At 41.2% G+C, this 27849-nt stretch overlaps 2 protein-coding genes across 4 annotated transcripts; both read right to left on the reverse strand.

Moving 5' to 3' along the window:
- Positions 1 to 444: 444 nt before the first annotated feature.
- On the reverse strand, positions 445 to 3705 carry fam110a (family with sequence similarity 110 member A). 3 transcript variants are annotated; one of them, XM_028583633.1, is made up of 3 exons: positions 3046 to 3338; positions 2303 to 2400; positions 445 to 2223 (listed from the first exon to the last, which is right to left on the reverse strand). In XM_028583633.1, the coding sequence occupies exon 3, from the start codon at positions 2011 to 2013 to the stop codon at positions 754 to 756; it is 1260 nt and encodes a 419-aa protein (XP_028439434.1). In that variant the 5' UTR covers positions 2014 to 2223; positions 2303 to 2400; positions 3046 to 3338; the 3' UTR covers positions 445 to 753. The 3 variants fall into 3 exon arrangements, with proteins under 3 accessions (XP_028439434.1, XP_028439435.1, XP_028439433.1); XM_028583634.1 differs by lacking the exons at positions 2303 to 2400; positions 3046 to 3338 and adding an exon at positions 3508 to 3705 and having other exon boundaries at positions 445 to 2219; XM_028583632.1 differs by lacking the exons at positions 2303 to 2400; positions 3046 to 3338 and adding an exon at positions 3508 to 3705.
- A 187-nt stretch (positions 3706 to 3892) lies between these two features.
- On the reverse strand, positions 3893 to 27699 carry prickle3 (prickle homolog 3). Its single transcript, XM_028583631.1, has 11 exons — positions 27414 to 27699; positions 18281 to 18363; positions 10551 to 10734; positions 10202 to 10315; positions 9230 to 9367; positions 8140 to 8343; positions 7485 to 7671; positions 6792 to 7127; positions 6363 to 6668; positions 5446 to 5829; positions 3893 to 5190 (listed from the first exon to the last, which is right to left on the reverse strand). Exons 1-11 carry the CDS (start codon positions 27453 to 27455, stop codon positions 4733 to 4735), a joined length of 2436 nt encoding a protein of 811 aa, XP_028439432.1. The 5' UTR covers positions 27456 to 27699; the 3' UTR covers positions 3893 to 4732.
- Positions 27700 to 27849: the final 150 nt, after the last annotated feature.

A 27849-nucleotide genomic window follows, 5' to 3' on the forward strand; every position in this document is an offset into this window, starting at 1 on the left:
GAAACACCCTTCAACCATGTTCTGAGTGTTGGCGTTGTATGGTTTGTCCACCAGAGGGCGCTCTACAACATCCCTGTTGGCAACACTCGTGTTTAACCCTTTAAGTTTCATATCTTGAGTTTGTATTATACATTTTATTTATCAGAACATAATATATTTTGATGTTCCTCTGTTCTGTTGTGACAATAAAACTAAGAAGTTCATTTTTAAACTGCATTATCATATTTGAGTGAGGACTCATAAATAACCACAAATAACTAAAATTAAGGAAATCTGTTTTGTTACGAGTTTCTGGATTTTTTCTTTTTAAATATATATATCTGCCGATATATCAGAATATCGGATTCTTAAATGACCAAATATTTGTATCGATATCGGCCTTAAAAATCCTTTATCGGTCGGGCTCTAGTCTAAAATAAAATGACTGAGTACCAAACAAGAGGCTTTCATCATTCAATCTTTAATGCGGTTGATTTGCGTGATCGTGAACAAGATGACACTTTCACATCCCCATTATGAGACACACAGTTTTCTGAAAAATCTAAATAACATTCATCAAATTTTCACAAAACAAAAATTTAAAAAAATTAAAACTAACAAGGGAACCAAATGGAAGTAATTAGTTGGCAGACAAATTGCATCCATCACTATATTATCACAGTTGAATCATGGGATGGGTATATGGGTTTAGCAATTTTGAAATATTGACATTTTAACTTTCATTTTAAATCTCATAGACCATTTAACACCATGCTATAAATTGGTACTTTTACTTGCATTGTCTTTGGCCTGACGGAGTCCATACAGCCATTTGATCACTCTTGCATTTCTCTCAATGACAGAAACGCCATAGGGAACTCGCTCTGCAGCATTGCCAGCATCTTCCTCCTCATCGTCTTCATCTTCTTTACCAGAGCCTGCACACTCGGACCCTGGAGCGCTCACGCTGCGGAAACGGGCCATGGACACAATGTCAGAATTCGATCCAGTCAACTGGAGGTCTGCAGGGTCCAAACCACACAGGTTGAAGAAGCGCTCCAGCTCGGTCCCAGCTCGGGAGTATCGGTCACTCATATCCGATTTAGACCGGGTCAGAGAGGGGCGTTTCCTCGAGCTGGAGGAGGACAAACGGGTAATCGCTGGGGAGGGAGGAGGGAAAAGAGGGAGGTTGAGGAGAGGTGAAGCAGGGACGGGGGTTTCAGCTGGAGAGGAGAGAGGATTGTCGGGTTTGGATGGAGCGACAACAGGTTTCAGAGGAGAAGGACGTGGTGTCGTCCTGGTGTGGAAGGGACGCAGGTGTGAAGGAAGTGGAAACTGGGTGTGTACAGGTATGGGCTGAAGGGGCTGCCGGATGTACTGAGGTGGTCTGGAGGGCGCCCTCGCAGGGCTGGCCTGAGGCATGACGTCCACTCTGCGTACGTGTCCTGCAGCTGGAGACCCGAGAGAGCCAGGACTCTCGACCCTAGCGGGTCCAGAGGCTTTTAATCTCACTTTAGCTGGACTGGACCAGTCAGGACGAGGGGGCGGACACGGTTTCTCCTTTTTCTGTTGTGCTCCTGCTGATGTGGGGCAAGGAGGAGAGCCGTGTGAAGTGGCAGCACCACCCAGGGCTTTACCGTCACCTGAGTTGGCAGTCGCACCATCACCATCACAGCTGATCAGGTTACTCAGATGCTCCAAGTCGAGCTGGACTCCTTCCTGCTTTGGTTTGGTTTGGGTGGGCGTCTTCCTGGTGGGCCGCAGAGCAGTGCCAGGGTTTAGTAGAGGCTTACGCACCTCAGGAGGCCTGACTGGCTGCTGTTTCGAAAGAGCCCCCTGACTCTTGACATATTTAGCCTTGTCTGCTTCCAGCCTCTCCACCGCACTCTGCTTTGGTCTGCCTGCTGCAGTCTTGAATTGCAGGTAGAAGTCTGGCCCCACTGGCCCCTTGGGCCGCAAGCGTGGCGGTGTAGCAGCTACTGCAGTCATCGCCGGTTGCTTGCTCACTGTGTGTTGGAGAGTCTCCAAAGGCATTTCGTGAAAACTAGTCGTACCTGTCCCTCTGCACTGTCTATTCACAATTTTGTTTTCTCACCTTAAAATAAGTGTCCTTGGTTCTGCAGAAATGGCAAAGAGAAGAAGACTGTATTTGTTCCTCTGTACAGCTGCCTCATGCTCTCCTCCATTCCATTCCTGAAGAGATGTAATCTTAACATCTCAGTTGAAATCTAGTTCCCCGACTTCCTGTGGAAAAGAGAGACGTCAGTCAGGAGACAGGGAGCTCAATAAAAGAACTCAAATGAACAGTCAATAAAACATGTACCTTTGAAGACAGTCAAGTGTCTGTTTCAGACACTTTTAGTACTACAAGGACAGGACACAGCCAACTCCACAAAGACACCTTCAGCCATAAACAATCCCCTTGAAAAGAAAAGAAAAAAAAAAAAAAAAAAAAAAAACTGCAGCCAATCACCCACTTGAACCCTTCTCTAGCTTACAAGTTCATTGGCTGCCAGCACTGCAGGATATGAACAAATACATCTTAGTCATCCATCTCTCCGCAGACAAACACACAATAAAACCGACACTTCATTTTCAGTCAGCAGAAGCCCTGTAAAAAGAGTGGCAGAAGTGTGTGTGAGATGGGGAGGTGCATCAGGACAGCTGCCAACAAGCTATTGTCTGGAGGACGGACACACACACACACACACACACACACACACACACACACACACACACACACACACACACACACACACACACACACACACACACACACACACACACACACACACACACACACACACACACACACACACACACACACACACACACACACACACACACACACACACACGTTTGTAGCAGGCTTCCTCCTGGACTACAAGCCGCTGTAGGTTAAGTAAAGCCATAACAACGAGATTCAACTTATCTCATCCCTCTTTGTGTACAGTGATAAGCCTCAAACTGCGATGAAGGTCGCAGTCATGAGCATGGTAAATGCAGGCCCTTCTGTGTATACTTGAAATAGTCTGCATCTGCCAGTCACATTCTCTACATACTTACCATTCCGGTCTGAGCCAGGCCAGAGTCCTGCTGATTGAACTGTGAACCTTACGGTACCGCCATTCTTAACCTGCCCTCAAGTCTACACATCTCCCCAGTTGACAAAAACTTAACAGCCAGCACCGTGATACATATCATTAAAAAAGGTAACGTTGGCCGGCCGGCATTACAAAGCAAAGAGGAATGCCTGGAGGGGAGTCAGACAAACACAAATAGAGCCACTAATTGAATGTTTCGGAGTCAAGTGCCAGCCTGTCCTGCCATTGAGAGTACGTGACAAACATGGAGCGAAGCAGGAAGCCAAATGACACACAAAGGGGGCAGGTAAACAACAGAAGAAATGTACTCAAGGCCTCCACCAGTCTTGCCCTGACAAGCTCAACTTTACTTCTATAAAAGATGTGGGTTAGTTGTTAGACAGTTTTTTTTTTTATTATTTTGGCAGGTCTACAGAAAACTCACCTTGACAGTGCCTGTTGTTCCCCTGAGTTTCTGGTTTTAGCCCAGCGAACACTGTGCTGTCCTGCTGGGGAGAACACACACATTGTCCTGTGTTTGAAAGAAGTTAGCTGCTAAAGACAAACCTGTTTGACAACTAATGTGTGCTACTCCTGAGCCCGCCTCCTCCTGCTGATTGGTCCGATGGCTCTCCTGCAAGGATACTAACCTGATAAAAACCATAAACGGACTTCTTTTGGTCACATGACCCCGCCATTGTTAACGTGCTGCTAGCTAGACGATAAGGAATTGCTGCTGGTATCATAGTTCATCTGCATGCTGACAAGCAGCTCAAAGGTCTGTGTTGAGTGTGTGTAAAGTGTGTAATAAAGTACAAAGCAAGCAAACAAACAATTTAGACAAATTTATTATCACCAGAAAGTTATCCGACACAATAAAAGAAACGGAAATTATAATCTCTTCCTTTTACCTAAAAAAAATAAGAAAGAACAGCGACTTACACCAAATATATAAAAATAAGACATGAACATATACAAATTTTGCAGTATTTTGTTTAAACACACGCAACAAATTTAAACTCCAAAATGTACTCAAATTCTCCTTTGTGTGATACTTTGATAATCATAAAACTGCCAAAGTTGGTCATACTCCATTCCATAAATTTGTCCATTAGTATTCATAACTAATATATTACAGCCATATACAAATTGCACATAAGAGCACAGAAAAAATGGTTACGGTAGAGTTAAAAATAACATATATTTAATATTCCTTTTACAAACCATAATGGAGGAATGAGCTGTCTTGTTCCTGGTCATACGTGCTACTGCAAATTTGCATATGTAAATGATGGTAATGTTAAGAAGCGGTAACATTAGGGTCACGGACACAGGAGTGAGTCATCTCTATAGAATCCAAACATAAATGTTAATCACTCCACATTCATCACTAACCACATACTCACACTGTAACATCTCAAAAGGTTGACCAATAAGAAGTCAATATCGTAAAGTAAAAGGTAATGACTTTTCTGCGGTTTATTGTGCTTCCTTTTGCTAAGTAGTGTGTCAGGAACAATGGCTGTGGTTCACCTTTCCGAAAAGTCTGCACGTGTTGGATCTACATTACCAACAGAAAAACAGCTTGAATACTAGAGTAATGAAAGGCCATTCGTTCTTGTTGTGCACCATCATTTAGAAAATAAAATGCTGTGTTTTGATGTTAGGGGTTAGGAGATAGCACAGTTTTTATCTTTGTCCTTTGCACCAAGGCTGTGAGCTCTTCTCCGCCTTATGCTGCCTCTCAGTCCCCAGTCTCTCTGCACCTCCCTCTCCTCTTCACCCTCTCTGTCTTTGCCCTCCTCAGGTTGCTGCTTTCGGAGCTGTGGGGGGAGAGGTATGGGCTGTCCCAGGAAGAAGCCCTCTTCCTCCGAGTCTGAGGATGAAGAGCACGTAGAGCAGTCTTCGTGTTTGTACTGGCTCAGCTTGAGGGTCAGTGAGGAGCCGTTGGCGGAGCCCTGGCTATCCCTCTCTTTCTCGCCTCTCCAGTCCAGGGTGTCCAGCCGAGGCCGGTCGGGCTGCGAGCGTCGGGAGCGCCTCTCCGGGCCTGGGTGGAGAGCAGGGTCAGAGGGGATACGGCAATGGCCCCACCCTCGCTGCAGACTCCTCTGGTGATAGGAGGATCCATCTGGGTGGAAATAGAAATTGTGGCAAAAAGTAAATTAACTTGACTTCCAGACAAAGCTAATCCAGCACATTAGTGCATAAAAAGTCACCAAAATGAAGTATTTGAACGTCATAATTACATACAAAATAAGGTAAAAACTGCAAAAAGGTCCACTTAAAAAAAAGAAAAAAAGATTCCCTTCCACTAGGCTGGCTAGGGGCCTGTTCCCAAATTGTATTTGACTTCATATTCAACTCTCTCAAAGCCTTTTCTTACCCAGCAGATCCATTTGCGGTGGGATGCCTTTCTGTAGATGCAACCTGCTTCCGAAACCTCCGTCCACCTCATCTTCCTCCTGCTGGTTCTCCACGCCCTCTCGCAGCTCCTCCTCATTCTCGTCTTCATCCTCGTCCTCATCGACGGAGTAGCTGCTGCTGATTGGTTCTCTGAAGCTGACCCGAGCTGTGCCACTGCGAGACAGCGGGGGCGGAGAATCAGAGGGTCTGACCACTGGTAGGGGGAGGTTTGGTGGAGGGGAGTCTTGGGGCATTAAGTCACGAGACTTAACGGGCAGAGGAGGTGGCAGGACGGATGTGTTGTTGGGCGAGAGGGGAGGCGACTCCGGTGAAATGATGTGTGAGTTTTTCTGAGGAGGAAAGACTGCGGAGAGAAAATCAGGGGGGGCACATTGTTGTTAGACAGAATCAGAGGACATTCTATAATCATTTCATATTGATACTAGAGATGTTCGGTATCGGCTCCAATACTGCCTTAAACGCTGGTATTGGTATCGGGAAGTACTGGAGTTTATGCACCGATCCGATACCAAGTAATATAGCCCTAAAGAAAATCTACGTTAAAGTAGTTTATTTAGGTTCTTTTTCCGTTATAACTGTCTGTCAAACTGGAAAATAAAAGAAAGTTCTGTGTTTGTTCATGTTTCACAAAGAGTTTAACCTGAGCCAGACTGACAGCAAAGATAGAAATAATATCACATCCATACAGGGATAGTATACAGCTGTTAAAACATAATAAAATATATGACACACTGGTATCGGATCGGTACTCGGTATCGGCCGATACGCAAGTTCAGGTATCGGAATCGGTATCGGGAAGCAAAAAATGGTATCGGGCCATCTCTAATTGATACCATGATTTTTTTTTGTGTTAAGCATCAGAGTGATTTCTGATACCTTGCATTACTTGGTTCGTCCTTTCCACCCAGTTCCTACAGTCTTTAGCAGTAGAGGTTCCTCTTGAATTAAGACCAGTTAGTCCAGTATTTCCATTCCGCTCTCGCTGGAACTGGAGATCCCCGACAGGAGGTTTAATACCAGAGTCCCCTGGCAGTAAACTGTAATGTGGAAGGTCGCTGGGCCAAGATGGACCTAAGCCATTTCCTAGATGGATGTGGGGAAGAGGTGAGTACGAGCCTCTAGGATGAGGATGACCACTGGGTAAAGGAAGTCCGTTTTGAACCGGAGCAGTGCAGTGGACACCTGAGAGAAGCAGAGCAAACAAAGCGGTGACTACAAGTCTCTACAAGATACTTACAGGGTCATTTCTTGGTGGCGCGACCTACATAACATCTGAGTATGACACCAATGTAGCATCATCATCACCTCTGTTTTCCACTGCAGTATGAATGCAGTCTTTTCCAAGAGTTATAGGAGGGTTGGTGCCCTCTTGTGGCTGCAGTGGAGAACTGCACTGCGGCTGCTGGGGTTTCTCTGCTGTGTCACAGCGTCTGTGCTGAGGTTTGCTCGGCAGCGCCGAGTCACACGAGTCGGAGTTATTGGGGTCCTCGCCCAGCGAACAGGCCCTGGAGCAGAAGATGAGCCCCCCTCGAGGGAGGAAAGGGCGCCCCAGCAGAGGCAGTTGACAGCGGGCGCAGCAGAAACACGACTCCACGGCGTGCCAGTGCTGACCCTCATATGTCATCTGGCCCTGATCGATACCTGAGAGGAAATTAGTTCATGATTACACGTCATTTGAAAGCTCTCTGTTACCTTAGTGTGTGTATACAGTATGTATTCATATCAGTAGTACTGCCGTTTTGATTGGTTCAGCCCTATTTGAACTCATTGTACTAATACCACACAACCACCACTTCATTCTAGTTAATTTAAATATTAATGAATGAGTATGAGTGAAAGATCATACTTATCGTAAATTTAAGAATTTTATAGCTAGGATAAATAAAGCATTTATAACATCTGTGATATTTAATGCTAAACAGGGGGGACTTAAGATTAAAGTGTTTCCAAAGAAATAGTAAAGAACATCTGCCTGATAATAACTGTTAGCCTATATACCTATGTTTTCTCCACAGGTATCGCAGTACTCTGCGTACATGGACTCGTAGCAGGAGCAGCAGTATGGTCGACTCTCTCTCATGATGTAACGCTGACCACCCAGCGCAGCCTCGCACTCAAAACAACAGAAGTGCTTCATGTGCCAGTATCTTCCTTCTGCCTCCGTACATTCATCTGCTAGAATAACCTAGGATTCAGACAGAACAGCAGAAGAGAGGGCGACAGAGAGGTCACTCAGCACAGTAGTGATGCTTTTTTATGGGTACAGTAATAAACAAATCAGTTGTAAAAATGAGTACTGAGGATTTGGGTTAACAAGATAGGGGGAAAAAAGATGCCACCGATGTCCTGTGGCAGGCTTAGAACTCTCGTAGGTCAGTCGTGGCAGATCCATTAGTCGACTATGTCAACTAATCTCTTAAGTCACACTGAGAAGCCATTCAAAACAAGAAGACACTGCCAGAAAAAATCTGCAAATACTCTCTACTATGCAGTGATCAGGCACATGATAAAATCTAGCAATAGTAAAACACCTGGCAGATTCTCAGTTTCTTGCTTTCTGACTTCCACCACACTGCTTTTAGAGACCTGCTGCGAAACCCTGCTGTTGAGGAGTGTTTATGGGACAGGTTGGGGATCTCGGTGAGACAGTCACCTCATCGCAGGCCTGGCAGCGGGGCTTGAGCCTCTCAGCGTGGTGCCGGCCACAGTAGATCTGTCCCTCCTGAAAGAAGTAGATCAGATCGACCAGAAGCTCACTGCAGGTGGAACACTGGAAACACTGAGGGTGCCAACAGCTGCTGTGTCCGGCCCGACTGGCAAACACTGCTATGTCTCCACCGCAGATCTGCCTGCCACACTGGAAAAATAGATTTGTTTGGGGTGGGGGTGTGGTGCAGAGGGAAGGAAGTTAGATCATATATCCTTTAACAAATGGGCAACGTTGCAGTTTGCACAGCAATTTGCTTATACAGCCCTGTAATCATTAAATCCGTGTGATGCTGTGGCCCCTGAGCTATGCCTGCATCTACATGCACCTGAACCATCTCCAGTCCTATAAAAAGATTCTTCTCCTGCATGGATCGGATGTGTTTTTATTTCACTTGCATGCATTTGTGTTTATATAAGGAGAGCTTTATGCTGGCCTGTCTCATGAGGGAATCGGGTTTTTTTGTTTGTTTTTTTAGATACATTTTTTATTATTTTTATATTTTTGAACACAATTGAACAAGAACAACAACCCTCTCCCACCCCCCACCCTCTGCGGTCTTGAGGAAAACAAAAACAGACAAATAAGCAAAAACAGAGATCACACCTTGCCTAGTCACTCTAGTTCTTGTGGTGCTGAGGTCATTAGGTCTGATATTTGTGCTGCTGCGCTTTTCCATAGGTCTATAGTCGATGATTTGGCTTTGTTAATCCTTGCTGTAGAGAGCTCAAGCATAGCTATGTCTAGAAAATACGCTAACCACTGTTTTATACAAAGCGAGCATTTTCTTGGTTGCGGTTGATCCGGCTAGCCAAATTTTCCTGTCTCCCAAGCAGGTGTAATTTAGAGTCGTCGTTAAGTAACAAGACAATCGGGTGAGCAGAAATTTGACATCCTATCACATCAGATATTATTGATGTTGTTTTATTCCAGAACTCATGCACCTGTTCACACTCCCAGACCATGTGCAGGAAAGTTCCACTTTGCTCAGGTATCTGCAACGTTTTCTAAACATAAAATAAAAATGTTGCTCTACCTGTTGGCAAATGGCTCCCGTCATAGTTACTGGGAAGAGCCGGACGACGCCTCTGCCCAGGCTTTCTTTTTTCCTCTGCTGACTGAACAAACGCAACTCCTTCTTCTCCTCCTCGTTCAGAGAGTTACAGTACTGGGACTGCAGGAAACAAAAAGATATTCTGGTTACCTCTTAGGTTATTTGAAATGAATAAAATCTGTGTTATAGTCTTGTTGTTCATTTTACAACTATAATTTCGAACGAATGCATTGTTTATATGCCTCCTGAAATGCATTGTCTCGTTTTGAATAGAATCCTGACTAATTCTAAAAGTGAGCATGAGAAGCAACTAGATTGTAAGTGATAAAAATTGCTAGCTTTGACTAATGCAAAACATGTTATGCATTTAATGTGTAACTGTAAATTATTTCACCCAAATGGAGCCTTAAAACTGAATTATCTTTACCAGTTCCTGTAAATACTGAGGGAACAGTGAGGTAAAATTGAGTGTCTAATAAACCCATTGAGGTATACAGCTTTCTACTGGCATTAAGAGCCTCATACAAGTCAAACGGATGGGTGTGATGCAGACATTTCTAAATATACCCATAAACAACTGCAAATAACAATAAGGTAAAATATGGGACATAGCAGTATATTATACACAATATCAGCCAAAAAAAGTAAAAAAAAAAATGTCCTGACATTAAAAGAAAAAAACAATGTTTGGAAATGTAAAGAATAACCTTAAAAAAACAACAACAACAATATATATATATATATATATATATATATATATATATATATACACACACACACACACACACACACACACACACACACACACACACACACACAGCATCTATGTTATGATTTAGCACACTTGTTAGACTGAATGATTGTATGTATTTGAAATGCCACCACACTATTACAATACACCAGGAGGGAAGCCAATGTTGAGAAGCTCCAAAGTCAGGGTGACAGTGATGTTACCTCACTGTCGTGGGTTGGAAGCTGGTGCAGCAGTTGTTTGATTCGGTATCTTTCCCCTGGACTGTTCACATAAGGCACCCTGTCCTCTGGCAAGCAGCTAAAATACTGGTATACCTGTAGGAGGAGACAAGCGTGTTCACATAAAGAGCATAAATGACAGAGTACAGAGAGCCATTTATTCGTTTATAGAGCAATTTATTCAATTACAGTCATAAATCAAACACACTGAATACTTTTTTTCCCCATAATACACCAGTCTGTGTATGTATGAACATGTCCAAGTGGAAGCGTGCATCATGGGTGCCTGCGTTGTCTCGACTCTGCGTCTGCTCTGCACCGCGGCTGTTACCTGTTCGGGCTTGAGCCCAGGTGGGACCCATGCGTACTCCTCGGAGGCACAGCCCGAGTCGTCGTCGGAGATGGAGTGTCTCTGGAAGTCCGACACCAGCTTCGTCATCATCTTTTCCAGCTGGCCCGGCACCGAGCGCACGGCATGCTCCTCTCGCACACACTTGCAGTGTACACAGATCTTCCTGTGGAGACAAGGAAAAGCTTTAGGCTTCATCCCTGAGGACTTTTGTGTTGCTGATTTACAACACAAGCCAAAGCTGATCAAATGTCAAATACTCAAGAAGCTGGGTGCTCCTGGTGCTTCAGGTGCTAAGGTGCAAACCACAGCGTTAACTCAAGACTTCATATTTCTACGAGTCCCTGTTTTCCAGTAGCAATTGACAATGGAGAAATACAAAGAAAATATACAAAACATTCAAAGTTCAGTTGATTTTTGAACCCTACAATTAAGCCAAAAGAAAAAAACTGACTCTTATTAAGCCAAGGTACTTGGGCCAGCTCCTAAAACAAAACAAAACTTCAAGTAAAAACCCTCATATAATAACATTCATACCGGCACTCCCACAGTTTCTTTATAACCGCATTATTTACGAACACACTTTGCGTTGGAGACATCATGTCACAAACCAGCCCACACACATTCTTGAGGTTGACTCAACGGGACTCCCTGCAGCCAAATATTACTAATACAACAGTTGTCACACCGGTACACAAAAAACCCACAATCTCCAGATCATTAAAACTCAGGATTTCACAGAAAATTCAGAACTACAAATCGTCTAAATTGCGTATTGTTTATGTATAGTGTGTACTGCTAATGCATTTTACACAATTAGAAGAAACTCAACCTCATCACAGATGTTGTTGAGGATCTTACATCAGGACCAGCACATCCCAAACGAGCTACTACCAAACAAGCAGGAAATGAGGTCGCTGACATAAGCCTCACTGTCAATCCCGTGGAAGTTAAGAGAGGGAGGTGAAGATGGGAGCAATAATCTCCCTCAGCCTCGTATTACACCCCATCTCGTCCTCTGACTCCTCCCTACATTCAGTCTGGAGGCGGGTGTGCCTGTTTGTGGGACCGGTGGAGTCAGAAGGAAAGCGCCCCGGGGTGACACAGAGGTGTGGGTGTCACGTATGTGTGTGTGTGTGTGTGTGTGTGTGTGTGTGTGTGTGTGTGAATGTGACAATGTGGCCATATGCAGCATGTATCACATGTGTGCATCTCTGTTGTGATTGCATAACAGTCTGCCAGCTGGCACTTGTGGCTCAAGTTCACAAGGCACAAAGCTGCTTTATTCCAGCACCCAACCCCCACTCAACCAAAAAGCTCACATGCACGCACACACACACACACACACACACACACACACACACACACACACAGCTTGTAAACTCCATGAGTGTTCCTCTTCTAATCAATGGTCTCATAAAAGGTCTTTGAAATGTTAGCAACAGCATGTCAGTGTGAATGTGCTCCACTCTCTCTACTCAACACCAGTTCATTGTTAAGGAGTTGACAAAACAGAGAGAAGAAATGCTAATATGTGACCACTGTATCTTTCCAAGGCCCAGGGCAGCACATGCTTTTAATATGCAGCTGTCCTGGATTGGCAGTGGCACCTTAAATGACCATGGTCGCCCAGCAGGTAGAACCAATACAAATACTATAATACAGCCAGCTTAGGTTAAAGCCATGATGGCATGAATCTGACCCCAGCTGCATGTATATATGTGTGTGTGTGTGTGCCTTTGTATGCGAGTGTTAGCAAACGAGGAGGGGGGAGTGTGACACACATGCCTATGTAAGTGGGTAGGAGGACACAGCCGGAGACCTGGCACGATGGGATAGATGGCAGATGCACCACGTCTCACCCCACCACCGCCACCACCACCAGCCTCTACATGATGAAATGATATAATCACCAGTGCAGTGGGTGCAAAGCCCCACATGCAACCTACACTAATTGAAAGATGACAAAGTAGCAATTTGAATGAATTTGGGGTATGAAAGTATGCAGGGGAGTCTCAAATCATGTCTCTCTTGTGTGCAGGCTGCTCTCAATTATCCTGCCATTAGAGCCGAGTTTTACCAAAGACTGGTTTGTGCACGTGCCAAACATTTAAATATACTTCTAAAGATTTTTTTGTTTGTTTTTTGCCCTTTAATGGATAGGACAGCAGAAGACAGGAAAGGGGGGAGAGAGAGGGAAGATGACATGCAGCAAAGGGCTCAGGGTCAGAATCGAACCCGGGCCACTGCGGTTAGGACTGAGCCTTAATACATGGGGGAAGGATGCTCAACCAGGTGAGCTACCAGGGCACCCCAAATATACTTGTACTACATATACAACAGACAAAATGCTAAACCTACAAATAAGAAAATCAGCACACCCAAAGTATGTACAAGTATAGTATGACACAGGGAATGCTTTTCTAAAAACATACCCATTTTATTTCTCTTTTGCTTAGCAAATTAATTAAATACTATATTTCTGTACAACATCTGTGCATATTGAAACTGTGCTGCATGGACAAATAAAACCCACAAAATACATGGGAACTGCACTTACCAGCCATGTGCAATATAAACCAGGAGACACAGCAGATGCTGCTTTGGACAGAAATCAACAATCTGCAAGCAGATTTGCTTTGCTGGCCCAAAACATTGTTACTGAGACTGCTGGTACAGCTGGTGCTGTTATTGTTGCTGATGGAAAAGTAAAACATAAGTAAAATGAAACTAAATATTAACACGTTATGGAGCAGAAATAAACTCATTTGAACTTCTGGAAATCCAACAGCTTTAATTTGCTTTGGCTGAGGGGATTTCAAATTAATTTTAATTAGTTGAACACAGAGATTAAGGCTTGTCCACCCGTCCCCTGCATCCCAAACTGACCTGAGTTTGTCCAGCATGATATTAGCCTGTACTTTCAAATGTGTGTACATATTATTATATTTAAATAAAATGGCATTTCCACAAATAGTGTAGTCTTTTTGTTAAGATAACGTTATAAGCAGCCAACTGTGTACAGGCGAGTTGAAGAACAACACTAACTGCACATAATGTCATGTTCTGCATCTGAAGTCCATACGGATATGTGTACAAAACAACATAAAGTCAGGAAGAATCCTCTTCTAACACACACACACACACACACACACACACACACACACACACACACACACACACACACACACACACACACACACACACACACACACACACACACACGTAATGACTGTTTGAGTGTCTAGTCCCTTTAGTCTTCTTAGACAGTAAACAGTAAAATATGGTTTCTTCATTACCTGCTGTAATCAAGACAAATAAGTCCAGGTTGGCCCGTTGACGCTGTCCCATCCAGACTTGTGTTCTGTAAAGGTTCACATCCCATAGGCGCCTACTACTGTCAGCCTGTCTGTCTGTCTGTCTGTCTGTCTGTCTGTCAGTAAGAGCAGGATGTTCTATGGCAGCTCCTCTCCATGTGCTCACTTCTCTGTCTGCTCTGCTCTTTTTAACCCCCGACTCCCACCCTCCTCCGTGATGACACTGGGCGCAAACAAAAGGCACTGAACACAACCATACACTCCAGAAAATACAAACACAGTTCTCAAGGTACATACACATTCATGTGCTTTTAAAAAACCAAAAGTACTTAAAAAGATAAGGTAAAGCCCGACAATTTACTCACGCTGCCTTTGAAGATATGAAACGTCGGTGTCCAAGTGACAATGGTGAAGAGTAAACTCACGGTGTCTTTTCTCCTTAGACCAGACTGCTGCAACTGATTCATAACAGATGGACCATTGTTGCTTTGATGCAGTTATTAATCACAGAAATGAAAGTGGAGCAGATTTTGAGCCTATGAGCTGTGCTGTGCAGTATTTGTCATATTATGCGATCAAGATGGTGCATGCATGACAACAAAGTGTCTCTGGTGAAATATCGAGCAGACGGCATGACTTTAGTCTTCATGAAGTCACGACACACCAGCTCATCGGACATTGGTCAATCACGAAGGATGAATATCAGTAATGACATGTCTGCTAGAGAAGACCCAGCATACTTACAGTACATTCTTCATGTATTCTTTCTTTGATCTCTCATCTTTCATGCTCCAAATGTGTTAAAAGTAACAGTTTAACAACTTTGTCAATTGACTATTATTTTTAGCTGCAACTAGTTTGCAAAGATGCCAAACATTCTCTGGTTCCAGCTTTTAAAATGTGAAGATTTTCTGCTTTTCTCTGTCTTGTATGAGTGTAAATGAATATCTTTTCATTTTGGACTGCTGGTCAGATAAAACTAATCATTTGAATATGTCACCCTCTGCTCTAGGAAATTGTGATGGAAGATTTTTCACTGGCAAAGTGATTAATCAAGAAAATCATCGTCACATTTAATCAATAATAAAAATAATTGTTAGATAAGTTGCAGCCCTACCATAATGCAGTTTTAAGACAACAGTCAATTTAGAGCACAATTTTTGGGGTGTACAGATATAATGTAGGTCTGTAAATAATTACCAAAACTGGTGGGGAATCCAGGGTAGCAGCTATAAAATAATCCTCTGCTTTAAATGTGTGCTGCTGTGTGATAATCTATAAATCACTACAGGAGTGAAGCCCTCCTTAGATCTGATTTTAAGAAACAGATGGGCCTTGTCCTATAACTCCCTGCCACTAATTAGTGACTGAGTAATTGCTGCATGGCCACCTAGACTAATAGCAATGGCTACTCCGAACCCTTTTGAAGCGTGGCGGGGACCTGTGGGTCAGAAGTAACTCAATTCCCTTGCTGCTGGGCAGCGGATGCACCATCTGCCCCCCACCTCACTTTGAGCTCTGTCTGAGAAAGCTCAGAATGAAGATGGATCACTTCCCTCTCAGCGAGCATCAGCGGCTAAGCCTGTGGCCACTTGCATGATCTCCTCCACCAGGGAAGGTGTGACTCTTAATTGGTAATTAAGGAAGATGCAATTAGCACGGGACTCTGGGGTCTCAAAAACTGACCCCCATAAATCTCAATCATTTAATCACGTTCATGTTCCTCATTCTCCTGGATCAGCTGAGAGACCAGAAACGTCTAAACGAGACATGTCTCTTTGCCGTCTCACCCGAACGTCATTTCAGATCTGTCCTCCAGATGGACGCATGACGGAGAAACTTCCATAACCCACAGCATTATGTTTTGTTACTACGAAGATACAGTAAACAGGCTGATGCATACACGGGCTAGACTTCCACCAGAGTGTGGCCGGAGGTAGAGAGCAGCACATGTGTTTAGGATTACATCCTAACTTCTACGCTTTTGTCTTGATCTGAATAGAGGGAACAGAACTGAAAAAGCTAAAAGATAAAATTACAGTCTTTTGGTTACATGAAGTACGCATTCCTGCGCTTTTTGTTTTATTCTCTCCATCACAGAGCCACAGTTGGCTTCAGCCATGCAGTTCCCATCTGGGATTGTGAATGCAGCCTTCGTAACCAGAAAGAAACCTTTTTTCTTCTTCTTTTCAAGACACACACACACACACACACACACACACACACACACACACACACACACACACAAACATCTAGCTGTGTGTCAAACCTAGTGATTGTACTCTACAGCCTTAGAGTCTGCATTCAGTAAACACAATGTACTTGGAAAAATGAAATGTATAATGTGGCTCATTCAGCTTCCTTCCAAACGATTTACGCTTCTTTTACACTCATATAAATAAATATATATATATATATATATATATATATATATATATATATATATATATATATACACACACATATACAGTACAGGCCAAAAGTTTGGACACACCTTCTCATTCAATGCGTTTTTTTATTTATTTTCATTTTCATGACTCACTGAAGGCATCAAAACTATGACTGAACACATATGGAATTATGTACTACAAAAAAAGTGTGAAATAACTGAAAACATGTCTTATATTTTAGATTCTTCAAAGTAGCCACCCTTTTGCTTTTTTTAATAATAAGGGAAAGAATTCCACTAATTAACCCTGACAAAGCACACCTGTGAAGTGAAAACCATTTCAGGTGACTACCTCATGAAGCTCATTGAGAGAACACCAAGGTTTGCATTGTACCAAAAAAGCAAAGGGTGGCTACTTTGAAGAATCTAAAATATAAGACATGTTTTCAGTTATTTCACACTTTTTTGTTAAGTACATAATTCCATAAGTGTTCATTCATAGTTTCCTTCAGTGAGAATCTACAATGTAAATAGTCATGAAAATAAAGAAACACATTGAATGAGGTGTGTCCAAACTTTTGGCCTGTACTGTGTATATATATATATATATATATATATATATATAAATAAAACTAAATGAAATACAAATGTCATATTTGGAAAAGGAAAGCAGCAGTGAAATGGAAAGACATTGGGGGAGGCAGAGGGAGGTATGAAGTGGTCGAGAGGGTTTCTATCACAGCAGTGAGGCCTAATCTTATTAGCGTGATTGACAGGATTAGAGTAACCAAGAGACCCAACCAGCTGGATATTTACTAACGGACTGAAGGAGAGAGAGAAAAGAAAAGGGGGCTCAAATGAAAGCATGCAGAAACCTGCTGAACAGAATGAAATAAATGGTTGTTTGGGAGAGCCTTTGACAGTTAACAACTCCTGGACAAATAGCTGAAGAGGTGTGTAGGCTGACATTTCAAGTGGCTTGTGCCTACATTTAAAAAGCAGTAATTGCAAGAATTGAAAGTCATGTTTGCTGCCGAGCCTCCTACAGTTACCAAAAAAAAAAAAAAAAAAAAACAGCATGGACATCCTACGAAACACTGGTCTTAATGCTGATTAGATCTCGACTTCTTGCAGATGAACGCATCGATCTGCGCTAAAGAAAAAAAATCTGTTGTATCTAGCAACACAATGCTTTTCACCCTAAAGGCCTCCTGATGAGCAAATACAACAACATATGAACAGGTCTTAAGTTTAAATCTCTGGAGCTTAGACAAACAGCCCATGTTGCAGGATGAACAATTTGTAATCCCATGAAGATATCCACTAAATGCCAAACTGCTTCCATTTCAATTGTCAGGGCTTAATGGAACTCATGAGCCCTGATTCTTCATATCCACAGGGTCAGTAAGGCTGATCGGCTCTGTGGATATCATGTGGAGCCCTGACTGGGTCATGTTTGTTGTCTTTTAATGTATATCTGCACTCAGCGTGTACACAGATCACAGATAAGCTGATTTCAATTGGTGGCAATGTTGAAGTCCTTCCTAAGACATATGCCACTACACACGCATGATAGCACGCACGCGCACGCATACACACAGGTGCGCACATACAGACACAGAGACACACACACACACACACACACACACACAGGCGCACCCACACACAGGCGCACACACCCACACACACACAGCAGAAAATCTGAGTGTTTTATATATATATAAATATAAAATAGCTGGTGTGTAAAAGAATCAAAACTCAGTCAAAAGCAGTTAAAATGATTGTATGCATTATATGTTTCTGTGCACAAAATGAGACTGAAATTGTTTGGGTGTCATAACAGCCTACAAAAACCTTCCTTTTAAGTAGCTAGTTATTATCAGAAGTTGCGCAAGATCCAAAAAGCAACAGGAGAGAGTGCAACTCTACCAAAGGTGAATATAAAAGTATGGGAAAAACATTTCCTGCTAAGCTAACAGGCAGCGCCAGCAATGTTTAAGACATACCTCCAGCCATGGACACGGAAGCCGGGGCACTGGTCACCACAGTGCAGACAGGGCTGCCCTCTGTCCGGGTCCTCTTCCTCCTGCTGAAAACAAAACACAAACTCCCTTCAGCTCACATCATTTCCCGTGGAGAACCATTCATACCTTTTGACACAAGACAGTTAAAGGTTAAAGCAACATAGTAAGCACATACAGTGTTTGCGAGACATGGCCGCAGAAACATCAACATCATATTGAGGGGGTGGGTGGGCAGTGTTTCCATTTAAGCCACAAGCCGAATGCACTTAGTCGCTTCAGCCTTTCGTTCACCAGTGTTTGAGGTGGAGTATGGGCTGTCTATACATTCCCAAAGCATTACTTGATGACGTCCATTCATGAAATGCATCATCATGTCACTGTGTGAGCTTCAACTGGCAGAGATATAAACCATTAGAATGCCTGCTGCACACTGTGGTGATTGGCATGTGTGTAACATCTGTATTAAGTTGTTTTTGACACAGCCTGTGAGTGCGCTTGCTGACAGTGAGTCTGAATACACCTCTGTGTTCAAAATGTGTTTTCATGCTTATAGGACACCGAAGATAACATGGTTTTCTTACAGCTGAATGTAAAGTTATCTCTACTGGATTCATTAGTCAGTACAATAAGGAATGAGGACTAAATCTTGTAGTGGGTACTAAGCCTACTAGCTGCCTACAGACGCAACCAGCAGTGATATCCAGAGTTTAGCCCCTAGGTAAACCTGTTTGCTTCAGACCAGTCCTCAAACGTAGCTGCAGTTCAACTGTGAGTTTAAGGAATTTCACTGTTTTATAACTGATGGGATATACAGAATAACGAGGGGCGTAACATCTCAAAAATGCCTTTTTACAGAAGTGCTGAGCAGTGCATCTGACTCAGCCAAACACTAAACCACCTACCTCATTTCTCACTTGTGATCCAATTGTATGTGCGTGTGTGTGTGTATGTGTTTGCAGACTATAGCCTGCAGACACATGCTTCTTTTTAGAGATGAGAGGAAGGAAGCAGACACAGGATGAGAGCTGCACCCTTTCCCTCTCCATGTAGTCACTTTGTCTCCACTTTCTTTTTCTGTGATACCTTCATTCTACGGCACCTCTCCTATCTTCTGTTATAAAAGCTTACTGTTCACAGAGAACATTTGTCTGTATTATTAGCATTATTATTATATTATTATTATATATATTAGCATTAACTATTTCCCCCCCCCTTATAAAGGGACTGAAGTCAAGTCAATTTTATTTATATAGCCCAATATCACAAATTACAAATGTGTACAGCATATGATATAAAGGATCTTTGAGGACCCCCTTGATTTGGTTAAGGACCCCCCCCCCCAAAAAAAAGTAAAAAAAAAGAAATGGGGAAGAAATGAACAAAACCTCTTTGACACTACCGTTTTCCACTCCATCATTCGGAGAAGAAGGAAAAAAGCATGTGCCTCATATGCACTTCTGTCTGAAAAAACAAAACAAAAGGCAAGACCCCATATTTGCTGCCGTTTTGGCAAGGTTATCACAGTAGGCTGCATGAACAAAACTAACCTATAAAAACTGCAATTGCTCTTCTCAAAGGCTTTACAAATTAGGATGCAGAATACATGCACAGACGCTAACAGAGTTTAATGAGCAAAGCAATAAAATGCAGATATGTGATACAGCAAGGTACCTGTGCATACCTGCTTAAGTGTGTTTGATCTTCCCTTTCCCAACCACACACACCTTCATAAGGACAGCAGCTCTAACTACTGAACCATCAGTATTCACGTCAAGCCTGTTTTCCCCATGCAGAGTTCCCCATGAACAAATGCTTGAATGTATTACTTTGATTAGAGCAACGTTGAGTTTGCTTATCTTATCTCCCTGATATCTGAGGGTTGTAAGTGCTTTACTAATGCACTGGCAAACCCCATGGACTGGGAACAATTAGCAGCTTGCTTTCTTGTAATTTTGATCATAAAATGGTTTTTTTAATGTGCTTTTTTTTTCTCTTCCCAAAATATTTTATTTCAATTTCAGAAGCACGAAATCAGTCACATACATTTATTTTGAAATAAAAGAATTTTAACAGAAAAAAAGTGCTTCTCCTGTTTTAACATATGGTAATCTTTACAAAATTGAGTATATTGATTGCAACAGATGCAAGATATAGCATACATTTAAAAAAAAAACTCAATTCTACAAGCTTAGAGACTGCACTGTCCACAAAAAGTACTCATTCTCTTCATCCTCTGTTAAATCTAAATCCTTAACATAGTTAATGAAGGGTCCCCAAATATTTTCAAATCTTTGCTATTTAGTTTTTAATATGTAAGATATCCTTTCTAAAGGAAGGCATGATAACATCTGTCTCATCCATTGAGTCGTATTTGGTTTGTGAACTTTTTTCCACACATGCTTTGGCATACAGCAAGCCGGGGGTCTATAAATGCTGATTTTGACTATAGTTATGTTTCTCTGGATATAAACCAAATAGAAACAGCTTAGGGTCCAGTCAAATTTATTTTGACATTTTTTTAATGTGCTTTTTATTAATAAAAAGGATCCTGTACATGGTTCCAGGGTGGAGATGTTTATGACTTTATCCAGAACTAGTTAGTCCAGAACAGTCCCATGTGACAGTAAATAATAATGTACATGTCATTTTGAAATGCCTCACTGTGTGTTGTGCACACTGGAATCTGTCTTGTGTCATGCATTGCTCGTTAATCGCCACTTTGATTGACATTAAAAGAGCCAGGCATGAAAGGTGACAAGATAGGCTAAATGAAGCGTACAGATGACTTCTGCGTGACTGGACCTTTCAGTTGTTATTCCCTTAGAAAGGAGTTCCTGAGCTGTCCCACTGAGATGGTGACTGAGCCAGGGAGAGGCACACACTACAAAGTGCCTGTACATTTAACCTGGTGTACGGCTACACTCCTAAATTTCACATTTATTAGGCTTTCCAAGAATGAAAGCAAATAGATGCAGGATAAAAACACCTTTGGAAATTGTAGCTGACCAGAAGCGATTACACTTCAGGATACTACAGGGTGTTGCTGACTTTCCATTCAATAACACAATGAAATGACACTTGATATGTTCATGTTTTCATTGTCATTTTTCCACACTTTCTGCACTCTGTTATTTTTAACATTTAACAGCAGATTATAAAAAAAAATAATCTTGACTGGAAGATGTTGGGGAGCGGGATCAGCACTAACTTCTTCACAACATCATTTATAAACAATCGACATTAGTCATTTGACTTCTTGAAGAACACGTTTGGTAATAAATATCAAGCTGAAGCTGATGTTGAAGGCTTGTTGCTTTAAACTTGTCTTGAGTTTTAGGTATAAAGAACCACCGCCACAGTTTTGAACTGCTTAAAGTAAAGATAGTTATGTCAGACATGGTATTAGAAATGGTTAAGGTATTAGATTAGACATTATGAGACAGAGCAACTAAATGAGGGTTTGCTTTGGGTCAGGGACATCTTGCATAGTCAGATCTCCGTCACAGAGGTCTGAGAAAAAACGTACCAACAAATTAAGATGGACCTCGGGAAATCCACAGACAGCCATTCAACCAGCTGTGAGTTTGAAAACGCCCATCTCTGGCCACTGAGGTTCATTTTCTGACTGGAAATAAAGAAGTTCTTCTGAGAGTATTATTTGTCTGATGTAGCATGTAGGGGTGCACGATATATCGACTCAATATTTTTATCGCGATATCACGTTGCACAATATTATATCGAAAGCGTCGCGATAAGTATGCAATATTTTGTTTATATCGTGGAGTGCTGCGCCCCGTCTGTTGGCTGGGTGGCTTAGTTGTGTTCGATTAAGAGCCCGCTTGAAACGCTGTAATGATCACGTTTCATTGGCCAGTTATTAGATTTATTCATTAGATTTATTCAGCATAATGATTTACACTAATTCTAAAACAGTTTGTTATGAAAGCAATGAGAGGCTCAACATCATCAACATGGACATTCTCTCAATTAAGGACAGACAGTAATCAAAAGTTAAGCACAATAGCAGTGACATAATGATGTAATGAAAAACAAAGATTTAAGAATCCAGAGAAAAGCCTTAACTTACTCGTACTACTACTTACTTACTACTAGGGCTGTCCTCCACTAAAGAAATTCTTAGTTGACTAACACTTATACGATTTTGTCGACTAATCGAGTAGTTGATTTAATTGACAGAGCTGTGCGCTTTGAGAGGTGGTTAAGACTAGAAAAGCCCAATATAAATGTAGTTAATAACCATCTGTAAAACTGAGTTTCTCCACAATTAATCCTGCAAAAGCACCACTTTAAATCTTGTTTTTACCATAAATGTGCTCAGAAGTTTCTTGGAAATAAGTAATTAAGCATGAATAAGGATAAAAAATGACTAATCGACTAAAGAAATCTTAGTTGACTAAGACCAAAACGACCGATTAGTCGACTAATCGACTAAGAGGTGGCAGCCCTACTTACTACATGCTCGTATCTTCATGTAGGAAAAGGAAGCAATACATACTGTAGAAATACTCGGTTACAAGTAAAAGTCCTGCATTCAAAATTTGACTTACGTAAAAAATACATAAGTATAAGCATTAAATTATACTTAAAGTACCAAAAGGTAAAATGACTCATTATGCAGAATGGCACATTTCAGAATAATATAGATTTACATTATCAGATTATAATTAGTGAGGCCTTTACGTGTAAGCATCACTAATGTTGCAGCTGTTAAATGTGGGGCTTATTTTAACTACTTTATATACCGCCGGACGGTTTGATCCATAAAAATATATAAATCATTTATTAGTTGATTATATTTTGTATTAATAATCTGACCCTGAAAAGTAACCAGTAACTAAAACTGCCAAAAGAAAATGTAGTGAAGGGAAAAGTAGAATATGTGCCTCCAAAATATGGTGGAGTATAATGTAACATAAAATGGAAATACTCAGTACAAGTACATCAACATTGTACATGCAGTAAATGTACTTAGTCACATCCCACCACTGATTATTTGAAGGATTAAGTCCCATTATGTGCTAACAGACGACATCCTAGAAGCACAACACTGAATACAAGTTTGACACGGTCACACTCCATCCAATTAGGAATTAGGTTGATTTAAAAAACAAAATAACCAGGAGATGGTCTCATATGTGAACGTATCCAAAGATGCATAAAAACCCGTCAACTTGGTTCTAATTAACACATTATGTAATCACAAAATCAAACTACATTATTACATATTGGGTGCTCCCAGCTGTGGTGTTTCTCTTCATTGAAAATAGAGTTTCATTTAAATAGGCAGGAACCCTAAATTTAAGCTACTCCTTAATGAAACATTAGCCTTTACCAGTTAGTTTTACATATCCTTGACAGTGTCCTTATCATGATGTCCTGTATGTCAAGGCTACATAAGAGACTTCACGCGTGTTTCCATTCCGTTTTCCACAAAAGATAAAGCGTCAAGTTTGAGGCCCAACAATGAGGTTTTGCCCGTTGTGCTGCAAGTGACGGATGTGATGGGAGTGGTGAGTGGGAAGTTTCTTCTAAACTGAGTGTGGGTAAAGTAAATAATACATTCACAAAAGTTCACATCAGCTCCCATGCTCACACTTAAGAACGGCGTCAGACTTTTCATATCGGCTCCTTTGTTTTCACTAAGTGGGTATAAGGTTTAATCACATGCCGCGCTGCCTCAGTTTGCTTGAGCTCTTTCTAGCTACCAAGTAACTGTGTAACCAGGTAATGGACAAACTGAAAGCCTGCCAGCTTTGTTACCTGACACCAGAAGGCAACTGCATTGGTTCAGCAAGCGATGACTTACAATAATATCAGAAAATGGTTGATTAATACAGCTAAATGATGTCATTAGGCCCACACTAAATGTTGAGTGGGTGGTACTGTTCAGGTGGGAGGGAAAGAGCTCTGTGCACTGTTCAGTTTATTAACCTAACCAGGAGACAAATTGTCATTTGGGTTTTGCTGTTCTCCTCAATGTTGTGGTGTAGGAGGGGTTAAACATTAACAGAAGAGGTGAGAGGTTGGGGGGGGGGGCTTATGCACCTCTCCTCACTGGACACAATCAAACAGACAGCCTGCAGGCCAGCCCTCTCCGAGCCCCGGCTCCGCAGCACAACACTTCTTCCTCCTCTTATGGTTTACGCATCACTGCTTCCTGCTGCCTCACAAAACAATGTTTAACAACTGGATGGGTCACTCTGAGGGTCAAACAGAATTTTTTTTATCTGTGACGTTGCTGTTGTGAGTGGGGCCTTTATAGACCTTTTTTTTTTTAAATAATTTTTCTTTTTACATGTTATAGTAGGGAAAGCACAGGTGTTACTGATAACAATAATGGTGGCTCCCTTCCCTGACAGTGTGCCAGCATGCGCAATAATTAGGGTGCGTTCTGATCGACTAGTAGTTCCCTGCAAAGTGGACTGCAGAGGGTACTCAGCCGTGATAAGTAAGATTCCAAACTGTAGGGAGCAAACATGCTCAGTTCAAAGGGAACTGTGATCAACAGTTCATCACTTCGCCGGAAGTTGCAAAGCAAGATCTCCCAACAGTCATTGAGCCTCGTTGGAATAGCACTGTACATCTTGTAAATTAATCAAATCACATTTATTCACAAGTTAGGCTACATACATTTCGATTGAATATGTTTTGCAATGGTAGCTGTTTCTGGTCTTAATCTATTATTTCAGCACTGTAACATTTCCACAGTAGCAGCAACGTCTCCATGGAGTTTACGTTACCAGGGTAACGCACGGTGGAAGTGATATCTACCTTGGTGTTCCGAATGGGGGAATTTTTGTCAAGGGAACTTCCCTTAACCGGCATTCCCTAAACAGGGAGCAGGACTACTGTTTATTTACACTGTGGAATGGAGCACAGCTTATGAGGACCCTGACACCGGAGCAGCTAAATGGGATTTAGTCATAATGACATGTATTATTTACACATGTGCTTCTCCTACTGTGACATGTCTAAATGTCTGCTTTGAAAAAGGCCAATTGCTAGATATTTAGAAAGTCACTATCTAAAAAGGTATTGACAACAAGAAAAAAAAAGCCAAACAAAAGTTACAAAGACACAATACAATCATAAAACAATTGCCATAGTTTTCTTTTCTTAAATGCTATTATAATTAAATTTACAAAGCAGCCTAAACAAAAAGCTGTTGTGGACATTTTTGTTATGACTGCCTTGAACTGACTTGTTTCATGTTTAGTCTATATTCAAATTGAATAAAAAGGTAATAAATGATAATAGGTTGCATTGACAAAATTACATTTTATTTGGGTAATTATTGGAGATCTACAATAATAATATTGTATCTATACTAGAGTTATGTACCACAGTCCCTGAGTTAAAGAAAATCCTTGTAAGGATGGCCAAGGAGGTACTCTATAGATATGTATTGTTCATTTTATTCAGATTAATACACAACATGTTATTACCTAATTGTAATGCAGCTGCTAGGGAGAGGAAGACATTTAATTGGTATCAAAATAAGTGTGCCAAATGATATCTAATCTAATAATATCATAACATAGACCCTAAATCAATCTATTTCCTGCTCTGATAATCTACAAATAATTTTAAACTTGTTAAAAAAAAAAAAAACTACAGACAAAATACATGCACAGAGTTTAAGATACACTCGTTAACATCTGCGTTGTAACATGATTCAAAACTCACTTTTGGAGTCCTGATGTAATGGAGTGTTGGAGCATAAAATATTGATGGCATTCATTAATACTTGAGTGTAGTTACTGTATGTGTCAACAGGTGCCCTAAGTGTTTAAAGCCCTTCCACAAAGAATATGTTACACATAAACGGCAAGAGCTATACAAAAATACTATTGGTGGTAACTATACATAACTATACATTTACTCGAGTACTGCAATTTTGAAATACTTGCACTTTACTTGAGTATTTCCATTTTCTTCTACTTCATACTTTTACTACTACTTCTACTTTTACATTTATTTCATAGCTTTAGTTACCAGCTACTATTCAGATTATTAACACAAAACATTACAATGTATAATTATATGAAGATAAGCTATATATTATATATAAAGTAGGCTAATTAAAATTGCCCTATCCTTTCCAGCTGCAACAATAAAGTAATATACATTACTGCATCAATAATTATAATCCATTATTCTGACATTTTCTGTACTTTAAGCATATTTTGATGCTCATACTTTTACTTAAGTCAAGGACTTGCAGGACTTTTACTTGTAAAAGATTATTTCTAGAATGTGTTAATGCTACTTTTACTAAATGAAAAGTCCTTATACTGCTTCCAACACTGTTAAATAACAAATGTATAGCCTATACAAACTTAGCCTACTAACACATAGTTAACCTAAAGTCAGAAAAGGGTATTATGGTCTGGTTTGCTATTAGACTAGTACATTAAGTCTAAGAATTTTACAAGTAGTGAGGTAGTTGGATTCACAGTCACTGTCTGGATACAATCCAAGTGTGCTGCACAGCCAGATGTTTCATGGCCACACAGCTGTTAGTGTGGTCCGAATACAGAGATTTGGTTAATAACCTGACCATATATAGGCTGTGTTGGGGGCAAAATTCCAGCTAGCACATAATCTAACAGAGCATCAATTGTTGTAATGAAAACCTGACAAAGGTAATAAACATGTTCAGGTTACAGCAACCTGCTCAGGTAAGAAATCTATGACGTCGTCTGACCCCTCCTGACTGCACCAGGGGCGCCCCAAATGACTCAAGAAACAAAGAATGTACTTTCTGGTACACAGTTTAAGAAAATAATGTATATAATTATAATAATGTATTGTAAATGTAGAAAAAGAGTGGGACATTTTATTTTATTTTTTTTTTTTACACAAAATCATGTCGACACAAAAGCCAGGTGAAGGTGGGACAAAGTTCCGCTTGGGCTGTTTTTAGTGTTGGACTTTATTTCAGGTCTAACTATTACAGAGGAGCAAGGAGAAGCGCATTAACACATCTTAAAGTATGTTTTCTGGTAAAAGAAGATGATATAGCAGGTTATCAAAAGTGTTTACTAAGTTGTGAAAGTCATTAAGAAATATAAGGCAAAGAATAGACACTTACCGAGCGGCTCGACCGTCGCTTTTTAGATCCGCGCAGAAACATGGTGTCGGTTAGATGTTAAAAACACAAAAATGAGTTTTCAGACGAACAAACGGAGGGAAGAAACACCGAGGTCTTGAATTTTAAGTCACGCAGCCTGTGCTGAACAAACTACATGATGGATGTCCCCCTCCAGATTGCTCCGGACTCCTCCTTCCGCCTGAACCCTTAGCTACTTTGGTAACTGACAAGCTAGCCTAATTGAAAAATGTGACTTCGGGCTGACCTTTCAAAGTAAAACACTTATTAACTATATGTTTTGCATTTCGTAAGCAGAGACAAGCTAAAAGCTATACTAAAACCAATTTCATTTTTAATAAATACAAATAACACCATCTTAATGGTCAAGATAGTTACTGGCAAACTATTTTAATTAAAACGGATAACGTCCCTGCTT

Source organism: Perca flavescens, chromosome 7 (assembly GCF_004354835.1).
Source record: "Perca flavescens isolate YP-PL-M2 chromosome 7, PFLA_1.0, whole genome shotgun sequence".
In the NCBI taxonomy this organism is placed as follows: domain Eukaryota; kingdom Metazoa; phylum Chordata; class Actinopteri; order Perciformes; family Percidae; genus Perca; species Perca flavescens.

Coding starts and splice junctions, on each gene's coding strand:
- prickle3 (XM_028583631.1), bottom strand. CDS start 27,455: ATGTTTCTGCGCGGATCTAAAAAGCGACGGTCGAGCCGCTCG. Junction 10,316..10,550: donor CTGGGCTCAAGCCCGAACAG/GTAACAGCCGCG, acceptor CTCCTCCTACAG/GTATACCAGTATTTTAGCTG. Junction 5,191..5,445: donor ACCGCAAATGGATCTGCTGG/GTAAGAAAAGGC, acceptor ATTTCCACCCAG/ATGGATCCTCCTATCACCAG.
- fam110a (XM_028583634.1), bottom strand. CDS start 2,013: ATGCCTTTGGAGACTCTCCAACACACAGTGAGCAAGCAACCGGCGATG.